Genomic DNA, 18,462 nt, shown 5'->3' on the forward strand with positions numbered 1-18,462 from the left:
CACACACACACACACACACACACACACACACACACACACACACACACACCCTCAGAGAGGCTAGTTCTGCGGGGTTCGTTTGTAAAAGTTATGCACTCAGTAAAACAAATGGAGTGCACTGCATGCACTGAGATGACGTAATCCATTTGATAGATGGTATTTGACAAAGACAGAAGTCGAAATGCCAGGAAACATTAGTTAAATACAGAGATTGAAAAGAAAAAGAAAAAAAAAGGAAAACTTAATGGCGATGAAAAGATTTGTCCCTACTGTTTCCGCGGTGATGTGGCCTCCCCGGTGCCTCCGAGGAGGCCTCGGCCGAACGCGCGTCACGTGGTGCAGCGGCAGACCCTGCGTGGGCAGCTCCGACAGGCCTTCCCAGGATGCCGAGTGGGACAGCGGCGAGGAATACGACGGCACAGAGGGAGGCGGAGAGGAGCTGGAGTCGTCACACAAGCCTGTCGGTGGCGACACGGAGGGCAGGAGATGCAACGAGGAGACGTTCAAACCCGGATTCAAAGACGCGATGCACGCCAAGCTCAATGAGGGGGAAATATAAGTGGGTGAGTACTCACTCAGCCTGGTGGAGACGGGTCGTATTCTCCTCGTTCTGGAGCTGCGCTTCTTAATGGCAATCGTGTCCTGGGAGGATGAAAAGCAGACAGAGAGAGAAGAGGAAAGATCCTGTCATTCTCTGAGTGAACAAAGCAAGGCACCGGATCAAGCCTCCTTGAGAGAGAGAACATGCAAGAATGATTCGGACATAAAAAGCAAACGAACAAACAAACAGCCGGATCAATGAATAATCCACTCCTGACGTATTGGAGGAAGGGTAGAAAAAAACAAACAAACCTCTAAGCAACTTTGAAAACCTGCGAGATATAAAAATCTGTTTAAAAAGTTATGGTGGAATGAACAAGGAGGTTTCTGACACCATGGAGAGCATATCAGCTGCGAGAGCAAAGTACAGAAACCCAAAAGGTCAAAAAATAAACAGCATATTTTAAAAGACATTTCATCGATCTCCTTGACATGACAATCTGTTCAGAATAATTTCAAAGAACAATCTGCTACAATGTGTTTTCAAATGCTTTACATCCCATCACACCATTTGCTAACCGTCTTTCAATAGCATAAAAAGACAGATTTTAGTAAATATATTTATACATCAGACACACATGCACACACAAACTTATCTTATTGTCGCAACAATGACCCTGTAATAACGAAGTCGTTGACTTATCTTATGCTACGCTACGCAGATGCTGCGCCTGCAGATTGACTTACCTCAGCATGCTGAATGCTCGGGCTCCAACTGACCCACTTTGATCTACTTTCTGATTAATTCAGCTAATGATTGTGCATAAGGCACTCAAGTTTTCATTTTCAATAGGTGTGGGGAAAAATGAGTAAAACACAGGTTAGAGACGTGACAGATCTGGCTGTTCCCCCCAAAATGTGGCAAATTTCCTTATGTTTAGACACTTTTAGCAAACCTCTCCAGATACAACAACACACACAGCTCACAGCATGGCTGAAGCTTTTCCCAATGAGATGCTTGGAATGGAAGTGTTTACGTTTAGAGCAAATAAAATACTTTAAATTCCTGACAGGTTCAGGAGAGAGACACTGAGACGAGTGGTGCATGACCAGACTAAATGGAAACTGAAAGGAAAAACAAGAAAAAACAACAACAAAAAACCTCCTGTTTGATTCCTGAGAGGCCCCCTAGGTTTGAACTGCTGTCTTATTAATGCAAACCCGCTCTCCTCGTATGTCAGCAGACATTTATGATTTGTTCTTTATCAGATTGAGCAGATACTTCCTCCATTACAGCCATTCTGATTTGATTCAGATAAAACGTTCTTCTTTAGAGATAAGTTTAAAAAGCAAGTCTAAAAGTGGTTAAAGTACTTACCTTGTTATCCGAGAGCCATAATGGTAACTTGGACCTTATTCACTGGAGAAAGTCAAGCTAGCTCAGCCTAAAGATGTGACTCAGACTTTGGTGACAAATGTCGTCGTTTTCTCCATGTTGAGGTTATTTGGTCTCACTGCTAAAGCTAACTCAACAGAGCTGCGATTCAATCGTAAACCATCCATTAATGAATAAAGCACAAACAGCAAAAAGCCGGGAGTTGATGTGAAAACCATAAACAATTTTCAAAGTCACAACTCTTCTGTCTGGGTAGATTACATTTGTAGGAACCAGGCTTAGTATGAACAAGAGAATTTTAGAAAACAAGACAAAAGTATTCAGCTGCAGTGAACGCCATGAGCTTAGCACACACGTGTTTAATATTTAGCCTGCTGCGTTTCATGTATGCACACAGCCCGACTGTTTGATGTCAGCCTGGCAAGTTGTTAGAAATAACAGGCCTCTTAAATGCTACGCTTCAATCACTCCAATCAGCGCAAGCTCCTAAAGGCCAAGAAACAATCGAATTGACAACGCATCATCAATTCAAGTGTTGTTAAACTGTTTCCAGCGGAGGAGCTGGGCCCTCTCAGCGTTTCTGACCTTTAGCTGCGGCGGTCCTGTCAGGAAAGTGGGAATAATAATTCAGATGCTGAAAACTTCATTTGACACGGCTCTGACAAGACCGAGGCGCTGCTTTTAATTTCGGTTAAAACCGCTGTAAACGAGAACAACAATGTCATTTAATCGACATGTTAACCGAGGCGGACATTGTGTAGGATGACGGTAATTTCTGACTCTACAACTGCAAATTAAAATAAAAATTATAATTAGTAAGTAGTTGACTTTGTAAGAGAAAACTTAAGGAGGACAAAACAGAAAAGGGAGAGAGTAATAAAACTCTTAGTGACTGCTGAATTAAAACTGATGGAGTCAGATTTGACAGAGACAAAACAAATGCTGGAGGCAGAAGGCAGGAAAAAAATGATAGTTTTCCAATTTCCCAGACTTTACAAGAAAAATGTTACTTTTGCAGTACATGATTTTAGAGGTAAAAGCGTAGCTCAGCAAAATCCTTTAAATCTCTTCACGATTGACTGTTGGCAAGGAAAAAAAAAAACGTTTCCTGCAAATATGGCTGCAGGCAAAACCTTCAAAACAAGAATGGACTGCTGCTGTCAGGGGGTTAAGTTGTGTGTAGGAAGCAGACTCCACTTCACAGGTACCTACCTACCACTCTCGAGGTTTTATGCTGATTGTGCCATTTTTCTTCAATTCATTCTGACAAAAATCAGAAAATAAAAGACGCTTCAGGAAACAGGCTGGCAACTGACAAGGTTCTGCTGTTTTTGATGACCGGCGACAAAGCTGAAGCTTTTATCAGGCTTGTAAAAAAAGAACACTCTTCAGTGTGGGAGTTGTCACAGATGGATATTTGCTATTTACTGTATCATTTTCTAATAGAGCTAGCGTGCCACTAAAAAGGAAGTATAGGGCGTGGAATTAACTGAGGTGGCAAAACAAAGTTTGTTCTGGCAAGAATTAATGTATTGAACTCTGAGTTAGTCCTTAAAGCCCCTGTATGTCATAGTGAGTGGACACCAAAAGAGAAATGTAGTGAATGTGTAAAGAACAAGATGCAAACACTCCCTTCATGGCTGCAGGAACAAAATTATTATTTTTTAGTTACTTTCTCCCAGCCATAGGAGAGAAAAACAAACATCTGTCCCTTTAATTTTTAACATGTGGCAGCCATGTTGAATTTTTGGAGTTGGAACTTTCAGGAGATTTCAGGAGGCCTTCCAATTTTTCCCAACTTGAAACTTGCACATTTTTCCACCAAACAAGAACGATAACGGAATGGGAATGTTTCCTTTAGTGGAAAAACATGTGAGGTGTTTGACTCCTTTTGTAACGCTATTTTAAAATATCATGACTTCACTGTGGGTCAGGTTTGTGCATCTGACAACCAATTCTCTATGGAAGTATCTAACTGCCACTAATTGGCGATTGGGCAGCTAGCGTTACGTTGTATAACAAAGCTGATAAAACTTTGTCATACAGTCGCCACACTCTCTCTCACACAGTGTGATGTTGCCACTGCTCGTGCTTTGTATAATTAATGACTTCTCCTGGCAGGAATGCTAGCAGCAATACGTAGAATAGTGTTTTTTTATCATTAAATTTCCTGAAAAGAAATTGATATTATCGACAATCGGCCGCGAGATTGATCGGTGCATTTCTGCCTAAGTTGCACAAAACGACCATTGTAAACAAAACATATAAGGAAAGAAACAATCGATGGTGGGTGAGGTAAGTATGACACATTTCCAGGGAAAATAAAAATGAAAACACACACATACACAGGCACACACACACACACACGCGCAGCAACACACAATGTCCACACTCACTATGCTGGTGCTGAGCTCTTCATCTGTGATGTCCAGGGAGTCTCTGTGTCTGTTAAAACTCCACGCAGTCCCATCTTCACACGTCCCTTCCCAGCATTTTAGATGAGATACCTGCCGGGTCTGAGACACACGGCACTCTTTAACTCTTTTGTCACCCACTCGTACAATCAATCTGTGTCTCTTTCACACCCTTTCGCGGAGAGGAGGCCAGTGTTTACCAGGGTCTTGTGGGTGGCGTAGAGCTCCTGCAAGATTTGGTCCACGATGGAGTTGGTGAGATAAGAAACCACGGACAGCTTCACTTCTCTGAAGAAGATGGAGTGCGAGGCAAAGCAGAGACAGATTGAGAAGCGGTTAGTTAAGGTGAGAGCAAATCAATGGCCCCCGCTTATCAAACTCACGACTGCTTTGCTGCTCTTACTCCAAAGCCCTGTGAATGTCCTGCGCCGCTCTCTCCATGAGGGCGGTGCGGATGGCGGAGCGAGGGATGGACACCCGCTCGGAGACGGACGAGAGCGGAGGGCTTAATCTCTCCGCCGCAGAGGATGATAAAGGACAGAGCTCGCGGCAGAGTGACACCATGGAGTCGACGATCACCTGAAACGGATGGCGGCTGTCACAAACTCTGTCATCCGTCGGGGAGGGCAAGGCGAAAGAAAGCTCTCGGATCTACCTGCAGCTCCTTATCAGCGGCTTTGGCGAGTTCGCCGGCCAGGGAGTCCAATCTCTGCCGCACGGGCCCGTCCACAGACAGCACGTGGGCCAGCTCGCACAGCGAAGGGTAGAGCTGGGGAGACATCGGGGGGAAGGGGGGAAGGTGAGGAGGTGGGGAGGTGGAGAGGGGGTTCGTTCAAACTCAGACCGAATGTAGACCAACGCGTATAAACATTTCATATCCCTCACAGCTCGAGAGTTCCTGGCCTCTTTCAGGACTTGTTTGGCGGCTTGAATCTCCTCCATCTCTCCGGAGCCTCGCAACAAGGAAAGCTGTTGCTGGACGCGCACACAGAGGCGCTCCATCACCTTGGAAACACACAGGGCAGGCGAGATGACGGTGGCACAGACACTCATAAAACTCTTGAAATAAAAAAAACAAAAAAACATCCCTCATAAAAGGAGCTACCTGTTCGGCGGTGCTGGTGACCAAACCCTGGTGCAGCCGCAGAGCCTGCCGCTGGGAGAAGCGCTGCGTCTGGTTGTTCCTGACCAGAGCGCGCTGGATCTGCAAGGCGACAAAACCAGGCGGAAAGGTCAAAGTTCAGAGTGAGGTTTAACAGATGATAGAAGAAGCTTGAGTGTAATCTGACTTGTCCTATAAAAAGTCTTCTCTTATGTCATGCTACTTTTGTCCATAGCAACAACTATGAGTTCATATTTGAAAAAGATTCATTAGGAAGCCCCCACCTCACATTTACAATAAAATATTACTTCACCCAGGGCTGTTTCTATTATTTTATGAAAAAAAAACCTCACACTTTTGATAGGAGATTAGTAAGACAGCATGTTAAGGCCATTGTAGATGAGGAAAAAAAGGAAGAGTAAATTTTTGCAGAAAAACCCAGAAATTTTGACATTTTTCCCCCAGCTAAATTCTGACTTTTCACACTCAAAAATGTCCTGGTTATTCCAGAATTTTTTTTAGATTAATCTCAAAATTTTAAAGTTTTTTCTAGCAAATTTTCAACTTTCGGAGCTCAGAGATTTTCTTGATTTTTCTAAAAACAATTCTGAAATTAAGATCAAAATTAATCTCATAAATTAATTGGGATTAATTTTGAGATTAATCTCAAATCGCAAAATCAATTTAGATTAAAATGTTCAACTTTCTTTTGCAAAAGTTGAACATTTTCAACTTTTGGAGCTCAGAGACTTTCTTTGTTTTTTTCTAGAAATTTTCAGAATTTACTCCTTTTTCCCCCCCCCCCACAGAGCAACCCCTCCCCGCGACTCTCCCACTCAGCTCCTTCAGACTAGCCTGCAGCAATTAGCAATCACCTGGTGGAATTACACATCTGCTGAGCTCATTATAGGAGCCACTGCTCAGTGCCATGCTGGTAAAAACGTTGCTAATTGGGTTAATAGAGGACCGAAGGCGGAGTTTTTAAAGAGACAGAGGCCCAATTTGAAGGTGTGAAAATATAGTCAGGTATCATTTGAGTAATATTTGATATATAGAAAGCATTTTTATAACAACTGAAATTAACACAGCTACTTGACTGTGCTATAAAATGGTACTCTCTGCCTGGAAAACACATAGTACGGCCACTCCCACTGTGTGGAAGTAAAGCCGTGGAAAGAGTTAATTCCATTCCCTACAGGTGACTGATCTAAAGATAGATGGTGATTAATGTTTGGAAATAATATTTGTGCTTGATGTATTTTGGCCAAAAGCACGACACCAATTTAAAGTAGAGGTGTGCTTCCTTGCAGAAGGGCACATGTTTACTTTTTTTAATTTTTTTATCAACCATCAGTCAATAAATCATCCAGACAGTTATTGCAACCCCAACCTTAGTGAGGGCCTGCTCTGTCTTCTCCGGAGCGCTGCGGTACGCCTGGCTGATGTCACTTAGGGGCAGAGGCATGTACTGCAAGGTGAAATTACTAAAAGAAAGGAGGGAGCAGAGAAAGACAAAAAGGTCAAGTTATTAAAGCAGACACTATGGGATCGAGAAGAGAAATTTAAACTGGCTCAGAGGTTCCAGGGTTTGCAAAATATCACGCCGCCAAAATATTCCTGAGTAAAGCTTTGATCTGTGCAGCCGTGGCCTCCGTGGCCCCGAGGTGAGTCTGGACCATGTAAGATAGTGAGACGAAATAAGTAATAAACTGCTCATGTTGCAGTTTACAGAGAGGTAAAACCAGAAAGAAAGAAAGCAGGCAAAGTGTCCTTTGAGGTTTTCGTACATGGAATCATAAGACATAAGGCTCTTACTGATGACTGCAGCAAACATCTCCACAAAACAAGCAGGCCATTTCAGTTCTTACTGTTCCAGGGCTCGGGCCACATCGAGAAATCCTGCAGCGGAGGTGTTGTTGCGATCCCATGTCACGCTCCTGCAGGGCGAGAGTGTTAGTTGGAGAGAGATGAAAAAAATTAAACCGTGTTACAAAAGTATACACACCCCAAACTTATTCACATTTTGTCAAGTCGGAACCACATTTATTGTATTTTATTGTCATTTCACAGAGCAACACTGACGACATGTGGTGGTGGCAGGGTTATGCTGTGGGAATGATTTCTGTCGACACAGACAGGGAAGCTGGTCAGAGCTAACATTGGACTCAAGCCCTGTCACAAAAACAAATTTTACTAGACGATAAATTGTCCCAGAGCTTATTGCGATAAACTATAATATTGCTATTGTGACAGGCCTAATTGAGCCATTTTGCATCAGTATATTACAAACATAATTTAATAAAATGTATTGAAGTTTGTGGCTGAAACACGGAAAAATGAAATGAAAAACGTTTGAGGATTTTCCAAGGCCGTCTATACTGTAAACAATGCAAAACAACAACAACAACAAAAAGAAACACATCAGCAACCCTCCTCTCCATGTAGTTTCCTTCACCTGAGTGTCGTGTTGATCTGCAGGGCTTTGCTGAGCATCTTGGCCCCGATGTCGTCCATGTTGTTTCCACTGAGGTCCACTTTTCTCAGGCAGGTGTTGCTGCCCAACGCGTTGACCAGCACCGTCCCCCGGGAGCGCAAGCGCGAGTCCACCAGGGACAGAGACTGCAGGGCCTGCAGGGGGCAGAAGAAGAAAGCACCAAATAAAAGTCAAGCATGTGGGAAGGGAGAAAGGGAGAGGGGGGAGCATTAAAAATGAAGTTTAGAAACAAAAACCTGAGAGGAAACAGTGGGAGATAGAGCCTTGAGAATAAAAGGCGGTAGTAAAATTTAGTGCATATTGATGTGACAGCTTGCCAACATGACTATGCGCACTGTATGCATGAATTATTTACAATATGTGTGAGTAGTGAAGTAGAAACTGTGTCCACAACGCTAACTGAGGGGTAGCAATAATTCATCGCAGTGACATATCTGCAGCGAAACATCATAAAACAATGATGCGACCCCAAAAACTGATATGCCGCAAAAAGAAAACGACACTTTGACTGAATACATCTTTTAGTAACGAAGGCAAGTGATCTGAGCTTACGTCAGACTGTCGCTAAATTCAGAGCCATCACTCACGCATTCCTCCTCCTGGATGAGCGAAACCAGCTTCTGTAAGACTTCATCCAGAACCCTGAAACCGTGGAGACAGACACACAAAACGTGGCTGGTGCGAGTTATTTTGGTGGCTGCCGCCTCCAAAAAAAAGATTAAAAAAAGTTATTGACGTGTTTATTCAAGCTGGCACATGCAGCCCATGCACACACACACGCGCACACATATAAATAATTGCAGTAGAGTGTGACATGGAGAGCTGGCAGCACCTGTTTTTGATGTTGAAGTTCTTGCCCAGATGAAGGTGTTTTAGAGAAGGGTGTCTCGAAAGGGCAGGCAGCACTGTGAGCAAGTCTGCATCGAGACCTGTCAACACACACACACACACACACGTATGCACGCACACACACACATATGCAGGTCTCAGTGTGGCATGATCCATTAGCAGGGGCGCTGGGTCTCCTCCTACCACGGTTTCAGAAAAAGTCAAGGTCGCAGCAGGACGTGCGCTGTACCGTTGTCGGAGATATCCAGCGTGGCGACGGAGGAGACCCGGGGGAAGAGCTCCTGGATTATGGCGGCTCCCGCAGACCTCAGCTGAGCGTGAGACAGAGGAGAGGACCGATACGGGTCAGACGCGAGTGAAAATGACTCAGGTTTATGTTTGTGGGAGGATGGCTCTGTTAAAATCACACTTTTTAAAGTAACTGAAAGCAGTGGCCTGAGGAGGTTCTAACAAAGCTGCAAATAGAGAAACAGTTTAAATCATGTGTGTCAAACTCAAGGCCCGGGGGCCAAATGATGCCCGCCGCAGCTTTTTATGAGGCCCCTCTAGACTCCAGAGGGAACCAAAAATATAGCCTTCAAGATCACAGTTGTGTGCTCAGGTATTATTTTATTAAATCAAAGCAATTTTGTACCTGTTTACTGCCAAATTGCATCAATAGGAAATTCGCTCGAAATCAAAAGACCCCCACATTTTTTCACAAGTTTATTGCTTTCACAAATTTAAATATTGGGGTTAAGTGATGCTAACTCCCACCTGCAGGTGGCAGTATGTTTCACTTCGGACCTACGATTGACGTGATGAGTAACAAAAAGTCTAATTTACAATCATATATTAGCGCAAACATCTCAAAACTGCAAATATTTCTAACGAATCGCCACAAAATAAGTGATTTTGATTGCAATAAAATTCTGAAGACAATTAATGTTCAATATAATTAAAATATGCTCAATATTATTTAATTTTCATAAGACCCTATTAAATGCAGACAGCTATTTATTTGATCAGTTTGTTAATGGATTTGATCAATAAGTTCTGGACCAACCGGCCCTTCCTGATCTTGATGTGACCCAAGATAAAAATGAGTTTAACACATTTAATTATCATCTTGTCTGAGTCACTATATGTTACTCATTAAGAGTGAAGCTGGTATGTTCTGTTAAAAAGATACATAAAGGGAAACTAAATATCACGGTAAAGTCATAAAAAAAGAACAATATAAAAAATGATGTAGGAAAATTTTCCACACCTTTATGCTATCTATAGAAAAAAACAGTGTTTGTATCTCCTCTTTTTGGCATTTGAGCAGATGGCAGAAACAGGTGGCCACATGTTCCACATATGCCGATGATATAAACCCCAGTGAGAATAGCATGTAAATATGTCACAAAAACGAGTTTCACATGTGGAGACAATGTGATTTCTACTAAAGAATAATATTTTCACACATAAAAAAAAAACATCCCAGAACTTATGTATCACATGTTGCCACTCAGAGTCATTTCCAAAAATATTTCACATGTTACTCCAGGATATAATTTTCACAAATTTGTGGAAAATTAGGTTACACGTGTTATTTTATGACATCATTTCCACAGTATTTCTGTACGTTTCAGCTGGAACTAAAGGATTTCGTTCTCATATGGACAAGATTTTTCACATAACAACAATTTTCACATGTGAAACACACGTGTGAACATATTCCGCTTGAGGTACGTTTTGCCACATGTGTTTCACAAACCCACAGAATATAAGTTTCACATGTTGCCACTGGGTATAACTTTTGCATGTAACATGTCATGCGGAAAGCAGTTCACTTATGGAAGGGTTTCACATGTTACAACAGACACTTAAATTTATTCAGCTGCGTAGTATAATTTTTTTTGCTTGGTCTTTATGCGTTTTAAACTGAAACTTAAGTTGTCTTTAACTAGAGCTTCATCGCTGCAGAAGTAGGGAAGTATATTGTGTCAAATGTAGCTGAAATTGGAAGCATATAGAAATATGCACAGTAACACCCATTTAATCTGCTGCAGGAAGGCAAAAATGGCTTCCTACCTCACAGCCGCTGATGTCCAGATGAAGATCGGTGATGTGAGGATTGGTGGTCAGCCCCGACAGCACTGCTCTGTGATCACAAAGCGATTGAAAAAGAAAACGAGAGTTAAATACAGACCTGATTGGCGCGGCTTCACACATCCAGTTGCTTCCTTTTTGCTTCCTTCGCAGCGGACCCGAGATAAAAGAGCTGCGACTCGAGTAAAGAAATGGAAGATGACATGTCAGATACCTCAGAACGTCGGGGGGCAGCTTCATAGAGGCGAGGCTGACATGAGTGAGGCTGAAGGCCGAGCTGAAGAACTGACGGAACAACGGCAGCGTATCCTTCACTTTCCTGTGACATCAGGGGAAGAACAGGGAGGATCAAAGAGGAGTAATGCAGAGATGAGGTGAAGCGAGCTCCACGCAGGAGGAGATGAAGTCACTTCAGTTAAATGCTAGATAATTATGAGTGCGGCCGCGAGAGCGCAGACACAGAATGACAATTACACCTTATGAGGAAGTAGGGGCAGCAGGAGGGGTCAAATGACTTATTGGCTGGATAAAATATTCAAGATTCTCTCAGAAAGTTCAAAGAGAAATCTGAGTTTAAATACGGAGGACAGAAAGAAACCACAAAGTTCCAGCGATTCACTCCTTTGAGGAGATGAATGTGAGTAAATCAGTGAACGAAATGGTGGTAAAAGGCGGCAAAAAATTAATTGGATACATATCCGACTGTTTTCAAAGGCTGAATGGTCATGCCGCAATTTATCCAACTTTTATGTCTTTGACATGACATGCGTCATCGTTCTGCACCAGAAAAAAGCCAGACGCGGTAAATCCGGATGGCGGAAAACGATGATTATGTAATTAAGAAAGAAGTCTGTTCCCCCAGAGAGCATTACAACACAATCCCACCACTCCTGGTCCTGACTGCACTTCCAGACAGAGGCTGCTGCGGTCAACGCTCCACAGAAGGCCGTCACCATTAGCTGTGCTTACTTCTTATCTGCTTTCTTCAGGTTGTTTTGTTACAATCCTCTCAGCTCTCATTGTTGAATAAACTTAAAAATCGATCCATAAACAGCTCCGCCCGTTACTACCTGGGTAAACAATGCGCTTCTTTGGGAAGCTGTGCGCTCGGGTTTAGTTAGTAGTATGAACAACCATGACAAAAAGTCGTATTTCAGAAAAAAAAAAAAAACATTGCGCATGAAGACCTGCTGTGTGAACGAAGCCAAGTGTCAGAATGGACCAGTTCAAGTTTCTCTCCCTCTAACCTGGACGAGATCTTCCCAGAAAACAGTAAATAACTCCAGAATATAAAAAGTTCTCGGAATACTTTCGCAAGGCATCGTCTATCTTCCTACGCCTGGCGTCAAGGTGATGTTAAAGACGTGACTAACCTGTGCGAGAAGGTATTTTTGGACAGATTGAGAAAGGAAAGATCAGCGCAACACCCCCTCAGAAGAGCCCCAAATAGCTGCATGAGACACAGGGCGGGAAGCAGTTAATCTGGGCACGGACAGAAAGGCAAAAAGAGTTTGAGCAGAGCCGGACGCTTCTACTGACAGAGTCGACGGAGCAGTCGGTGGCCGACAGATCCAAGTGGACCAGGCAGTTTGGCTGAGACAAGAAGAGATAAAAGTTCTGCAAACAGAAAGCCAGAGGAACAGAGGCGACACGTTACAGGCTGCAGAGGAGGAAGAGGAGGAGGAGGAGAGCGTGTTCTCGTTTCGGATGGATTGTGCTGTCTGACCGAGGCGTCCTCCCCTGAGAGGACCCCGGGGTTCTTGCTCAGGTCCAGGTGCAGGAGGGAGTTGGAGTATTCATCGCTGGAGCACAGAGCCTGAGAGAGAGACACGACGCCTGAGAGACAGAGACAGGCAGAGATAGAGAGAGAGAGAGAGAAAAACAAGGGCAGATGAGAGGCTATGATATTAAGAGACTGGGAATCCTCTCAAAACATTTACGTTCGTACATTATTCATGCGGATCTTAGAGCAGAGGGTATCAGTGAATGTTATGGGAAGCAGAACAATTCAATGCAATATTTAAATTCTCCACTGGGTGCAGGGAACAGGAACAGGAGACGTGCAGCCTGCAGGGCAGTGCTCAGCATCGTGAGTCAACCTGGAGTTGTAGCAGGACAAAAAACACGAGACATCGAAGCTCCTGTGGGGCGATAACCTGCAGCTCGGAGGGTTTTACCTCCTCTAACCCGCAGCGTGGGTTCTGTTCAGGAAAATTAGCTAACCTTGTGCAGGGTTTGGTCAGATTCTGTGTTTTGTCAAGCTAGGACTGAACTCATACTTTCCTAACTTAAGGGTGTTTTCCCACCTAATAGTCCAGTAGACTCGGTTTGTTTGGGGACCAAAATTTCAACATTTGTTTCGTTTTCAGCTTCACTTTCACACTGCACTGTCTCAAACCCTTTGAGCAACTCCCCCCCTCGCCTGTGGGGGCGCTGCGCCAAGAACTACTGAAGGAAACGACACAAAGACCTCTGAAGAAGTCACGAGCGCAACTTCCTTCTTCATGAAACGTAAACAAAAATGGAATGGCGTCAGATTTTAGTGGTTGTAGGATTTCTCTTTTGTCTTTAATAAATGATAATAAGCCATTTCTTATGCTTATCGTGTTTGTTTTGGCTGCATTTACCCAGAATGCCCTGCGATATAGTCCACTTTTGGAGCGGTCTCCGTTTGTCAGCTTGCGTTCACATGTGCATTCTGACCACACCAGAGTTCACTTGAATCGAACCGAGACAGGGTTTTGTAGGTGGAGTTAGCTTGTTTGGTCTGCGTCAGAGTTCGATTTCGGATTAACACTTCCCCAAACAAACCAGACTTTCTACACAAGTGGACCAGAGACTAAAGCATACGAAACAGGGCCAGTGTGAGTGCACCCTAAGATGTAGTCAAGGCAACAGAGAAGTAAAGAGGGACTAACCCCTTGACGTAAGTGAAGTCTTGGACAGGTTGAGGAGACGAAGCCCCTTGCTAAGGCGACTCACCTGCTGGATTAAGCTGGACACACCTGCAGCATTCACAGAAACACAAAAACTAGCTTAACATACAAAAACATACATTGTAAAAGACGAGATCTTTGGACCGTTAATCATGTAATGGACACTTAATATGAAAAAAGATTAATAGTAGTTTAACAGAACATAAGAAAACAATATTTAAGAAATATTTGATTAAAGCTGCACATAAGAATTGGCAAAAGGTAACCAGCCGGTTAAAAAAAATCATTTTCTCTTTTCGTAATCAGTGAAAACATTGAAACACTTGAAACTCGTGCTGACAAAAATCTTTAGTGTGGAAGCTGTTACTGAGAGCCTCAATGTTAGCTACTCAGTTTTAGTAAAGTGTTAAAAAAAGTTTGGAACAACAGATATCTAAAAAGCTAAATAAAAAATATATTTTCAACACTATCCCGACACAAAGCAAAGCTTTTGATTCTCAGTGTACAACAGGAAGGCTCAACATACTGCATCTTTATTCAGGGTTAAGATAAGGATGCTCTTTCCTCGGGAATGCATGTTGCAGAGTCTGCTGTTTTAGCAATGGTGGCCATGCTAAATGCCAGTACAGAATGTAAAATTCAGTTTAAAAACAGTTGAAATATGCCTATAATCATTTTGTTTTAAACAAGTAAAAAGGCTGTCTCTGCTCCAAGTGCAAAAATCAACTACCACTCCTGGCAATGCCAGAAAACAAATGTTTTAAATACAGTTTTGATATTTCTTTATGTCACAGTTCTACCAATCAGCTGAAATCTGTATCGTCAGGCTGCAAAGGTTTACAAAAGTCATAGATCAGAAATGAGCCGCAAAATGACAATTAGTGCATCTCTAGTTTGGATCAAAACAAAACATTCATTAGCATTTAATTTATTTAAGACTCAGTGAATCGTACAGACAGAGGGACGTATTTCTGATACCTTGGTTGTCCAGTGAGTTGTGGGCCAAATTAATGGAGTGGATGACAGAAGCTGGGTTCTCTGAGAGAGCAGTGGCCATCTTCTGAGGGAAGTCTCTGTACACACCCACACGCACACACACGCACACACACACACACACGCACGCACGCACGCACGCACGCACGCAAATAAATCAGAACAGTTTTTAATTGATTGAATCAATTCATTTGTTGAGATGTTTGATTTATGAACATATAATAGGAAAAACACAACTTTTAACACCTTCAAATTGCTTAATTTTCTCTGACATGAACTCCAAATCATAAAAACACAAAACAAAGCAATGGAAGGTAAGTTAAATTTCAGAAAGGAGTGGGACAAATGGCTGCACCCATAACATCCAAAACAGCTGTTTCACAAATTTGAGCAAACAACTGCAGGACAAAATAAAACACACGGTCGATCGCACGGCAACACCAAGGCACAATCAGTTCAGAATGGTCATCAATGGTTCTGGACTGCGGGAAGAATCCTCTGTGCCCAGATTTGAACAGGAATAACATTAAAACATCCTGCTGGTAACTGGGCTAATGAATAAAAGTGATTTGTGAATAACCAGAAGCATTCTAACAGAAGCGTAAACTTCTGAAGTCTGCTTTGAAGCCGTTTGTGTGGGTCGACAGACTCCTACTGCCTGGTGAACGAACGTTTTTGAAAAGCCCACGACACAAACTTTACATCTTCAGAATTATCCGCAATACTCGGACAAAATGAACACGGTTTGAAAAGAGTAACTCACGATTTCAAGCCGGCGTTCTCCAGAGTGATCTCCTCAAGGCTGGAAGATTTGCTGACCGTGTGCAGGACCTGCTCAGTGACCTCTGACCCCTGTTGGTAAGATATAAAAAGAGCAAATCCCTTAAACTGGGTTCAGAGAGATACGCCAGAAACACTGGAAATTCGGTGGAGACATTCAAGCTCACGTAAGTTAGCGAAAAGCACGTGTGAATTTTGATAAATGTATTTTAGGAGGTTGAAATCTTTACAGCACCAGGAGGGAGTGACCTCGTTATGCTCAAACGTGTTTCGTCTGTCTATTCTATGAAGGAACATTCAACACTATCAAAAGATTTGTTTTTTTTCCCTCGGGAAAGGTAATCGAGTTTCTGCACGTAATTTGGATTTTTATTTTTAAATACTCGTCTCAAATTGAAGAAAAGTCTGGAAGAATTCAGAAGAGGAGTTCAAACAGAGGAAGGCCTGGAGATCAGACGCGTCCTGATGCCAGACGACTGTCTCATCACAGGACGGGCCTGGAGGAACTCCAGGTGGGTCGGGCGGCATTTGCTTCCTCAGAACCAGCCTGGGTTCCTGCTCCCGGTTCTGCCAGCTCTCTTGGCCCCGATTCTCTTGGCTGAAAGGACCATCAGCCTTTGGTCACAGCTGCTGTTTGCTAACAGAGGTAACTCTGCTGCTCGAATGCATCATGGCTGCTTTGTCATTCAGAGCAGAACTGAAATTGTTTTTAAAAAGTATCTTAAAAGTATCAATACCAATACTGATAGTGACATATTTTTATTATTTTCAAATCCGAGGCCATGGTCTTGAGCCGGAAAAGGGTAGAGTGCCTTCTCCGGGTCAGGGGGTTCGTCCTGCCTCAAGTGGAGGAGTTTAAGTATCTGGGGATCTTGTTCACGAATGAGGGAAGAAGGGARCGGGAGRTCGACAGGCGGATTGGGGCAGCGTCTACTGTGAAGCGGGCGCTGTACCGGTCCGTCGTGGTGAAGAGAGAGCTGAGCCAAAAAGCAAAGCTCTCGATTTACCGGTCGATCTACGTTCCCACCCTCATCTATTGGTCATGAGCTTTGGGTCATGACCGAAAGAACGAGATCACGGGTACAAGCGGCCGAAATGGGTTTCCTCCGCAGGGTGGCTGGGCTCTCCCTTAGAGATAGGGTGAGAAGCTCGGTCATCCGGGAGGGACTCAGAGTAGAGCCGCTGCTCCTCCACGTCGAGAGGAGCCAGTTGAGGTGGCTCGGGCATCTGGTAAGGATGCCTCCTGGACGCCTCCCTGGTGAGGTGTCCCGGGCACGTCCCACTGGGAGGAGGCCTCGGGGAAGACCCAGGACACGCTGGAGGGATTACGTCTCTCGGCTGGCCTGGGAACGCCTTGGGATTCCCCCGGAGGAGCTGGAAGAAGTGGCTGGGGAGAGGGAAGTCTGGGCCTCCCTTCTGAAGCTGCTGCCCCCGCGACCCGACCCCGGATAAGCGGAAGAAAATGGATGGATGGATGGATGGTTTGATGCATCATTAACTTGCAGGTGTTGTTTCTTTAATTACTTTGTTAGAACGTAGGATATAATTTGGACAGAGTTTATATCAGTCTACAAATTACTTTAAGAACACTTTAAACAGAAAAAAAAGAAGAAAAAAAAGCTTCTCCACACTTTTTCCTAAATTAATAAAATTATGATTCGAGAGCAAATCAAAACAAAATCATTTTTTTATGTAGCGTTGGGACACTGCAACACAAATTAAAATAAAATTTCATGATGGAATCTGAACCTAATGTATTGATCTTACCACTCTAGTATCGATCCGATACTGATACCAACTCGTTATCGGTATTATCAATGTAGGACAACGATCTGTCCTCCTCTACCTTCGGTCAGATAGTCAGTCCATTGCTGTCTCGGCACTCAGAAGTGGAAAGCGGTGTTTCTGCCACGTGTTTTCAGAGCACGATGTCACACCAAGGCCGAAGCAGAATTGTTAGAGACTCAAACCGCTTTTTACCTTCTCAGAGTGAGAATATTTCAAACAAAACTCTGTTTCCTTCTGGTTGGAGCAGCACAATACTTCAAGGTCTACTGAATGAACTAGGCAGAGACCCAGGCTTAGACTCTAACCACAGAAAAAAAAAACACAGCATTTTTGCCCTTATTTAAGGGAGGAAGGCTGGGTTCGCCCTGGACATGTCGCCAGTCCGTCACAGGGCAACACAGAGACAAACAACCACATTGACACGTAAGGGCAATTTAGACAGAGCAATTTATCTAAAAGTAGCTGTGTTTCCATTACAAATGTGCAAAAATATTTGCCTATATTCTGATAATGTCAAAAAAAATTATTTTCCTATTGGGGTATTTCCATTAGAGAAGACGTGAAATTAAAATCAGGTGTGAATTTGTTTTTTCACACGATAAGTCCTTAAAAATCATGGCAGTGACTGATGTAAACATGATGTTATGTTCATAACTCAGACATGGCGCTGGCTTTCTTCATCTATCAGCCAATCAGAGGAGACGTCGCCGTTTTATTCAGGTGTTTGAGCATCAAGCCCATCGTGGCTGGGAGCGACTTTGTATGCGCCGCTTTGGGAAAATTGCAGCCTGTGATTTTACACAAGAGCTATGGATTCAACACGTTTGAATGACACACAACTTTTTCTGAACTGAGCGGTGTTGCGAGAGATCTGGTGGAGCCAGCTGCACATTGTAAAAAAAATAAAAACACAAATTAGACTACTTTCTGTTGTCATTTCTGTTGTTTCTGTCAGTAGTAACACCCAGCTGTTGATCACATGATCGTGTGATGCGAGAAACGTGTTTCTATTGCAGTTTTGCGAAATACATCTATCATACAAGCCCAACTACCTTTTATAGAACAACTTGAGTTTTTTCAATATTTCCATTAAG

General features: G+C 43.3%; 1 protein-coding gene across 2 annotated transcripts in view; it reads right to left on the reverse strand.

Annotated features, from left to right (window-relative positions):
* The window catches only part of LOC103463819 (leucine-rich repeat-containing protein 16B-like), a 41,106-nt gene that overhangs the window by 11,049 nt on the left and 11,595 nt on the right, over positions 1-18,462 (reverse strand). For both annotated transcript variants that reach the window (XM_008407425.2, XM_008407424.2), the window contains exons 10-31: positions 15,564-15,652; positions 14,786-14,880; positions 13,790-13,876; positions 12,598-12,707; positions 12,411-12,488; positions 12,245-12,321; positions 11,086-11,190; positions 10,854-10,923; positions 9,025-9,106; positions 8,779-8,875; positions 8,534-8,588; positions 7,908-8,080; positions 7,321-7,389; positions 6,843-6,936; positions 5,456-5,554; positions 5,236-5,355; positions 5,006-5,119; positions 4,754-4,929; positions 4,551-4,638; positions 4,333-4,452; positions 576-642; positions 271-458 (exon numbers count right to left, since the gene is read on the reverse strand). In XM_008407425.2, coding sequence (XP_008405647.1) covers positions 271-458; positions 576-642; positions 4,333-4,452; positions 4,551-4,638; positions 4,754-4,929; positions 5,006-5,119; positions 5,236-5,355; positions 5,456-5,554; positions 6,843-6,936; positions 7,321-7,389; positions 7,908-8,080; positions 8,534-8,588; positions 8,779-8,875; positions 9,025-9,106; positions 10,854-10,923; positions 11,086-11,190; positions 12,245-12,321; positions 12,411-12,488; positions 12,598-12,707; positions 13,790-13,876; positions 14,786-14,880; positions 15,564-15,652 — 2,253 coding nt within the window. The remainder of the gene's footprint in view (positions 1-270; positions 459-575; positions 643-4,332; positions 4,453-4,550; positions 4,639-4,753; positions 4,930-5,005; positions 5,120-5,235; positions 5,356-5,455; positions 5,555-6,842; positions 6,937-7,320; positions 7,390-7,907; positions 8,081-8,533; positions 8,589-8,778; positions 8,876-9,024; positions 9,107-10,853; positions 10,924-11,085; positions 11,191-12,244; positions 12,322-12,410; positions 12,489-12,597; positions 12,708-13,789; positions 13,877-14,785; positions 14,881-15,563; positions 15,653-18,462) is intronic.

This window comes from Poecilia reticulata, linkage group LG4 (assembly GCF_000633615.1).
Source record: "Poecilia reticulata strain Guanapo linkage group LG4, Guppy_female_1.0+MT, whole genome shotgun sequence".
Taxonomy (NCBI): domain Eukaryota; kingdom Metazoa; phylum Chordata; class Actinopteri; order Cyprinodontiformes; family Poeciliidae; genus Poecilia; species Poecilia reticulata.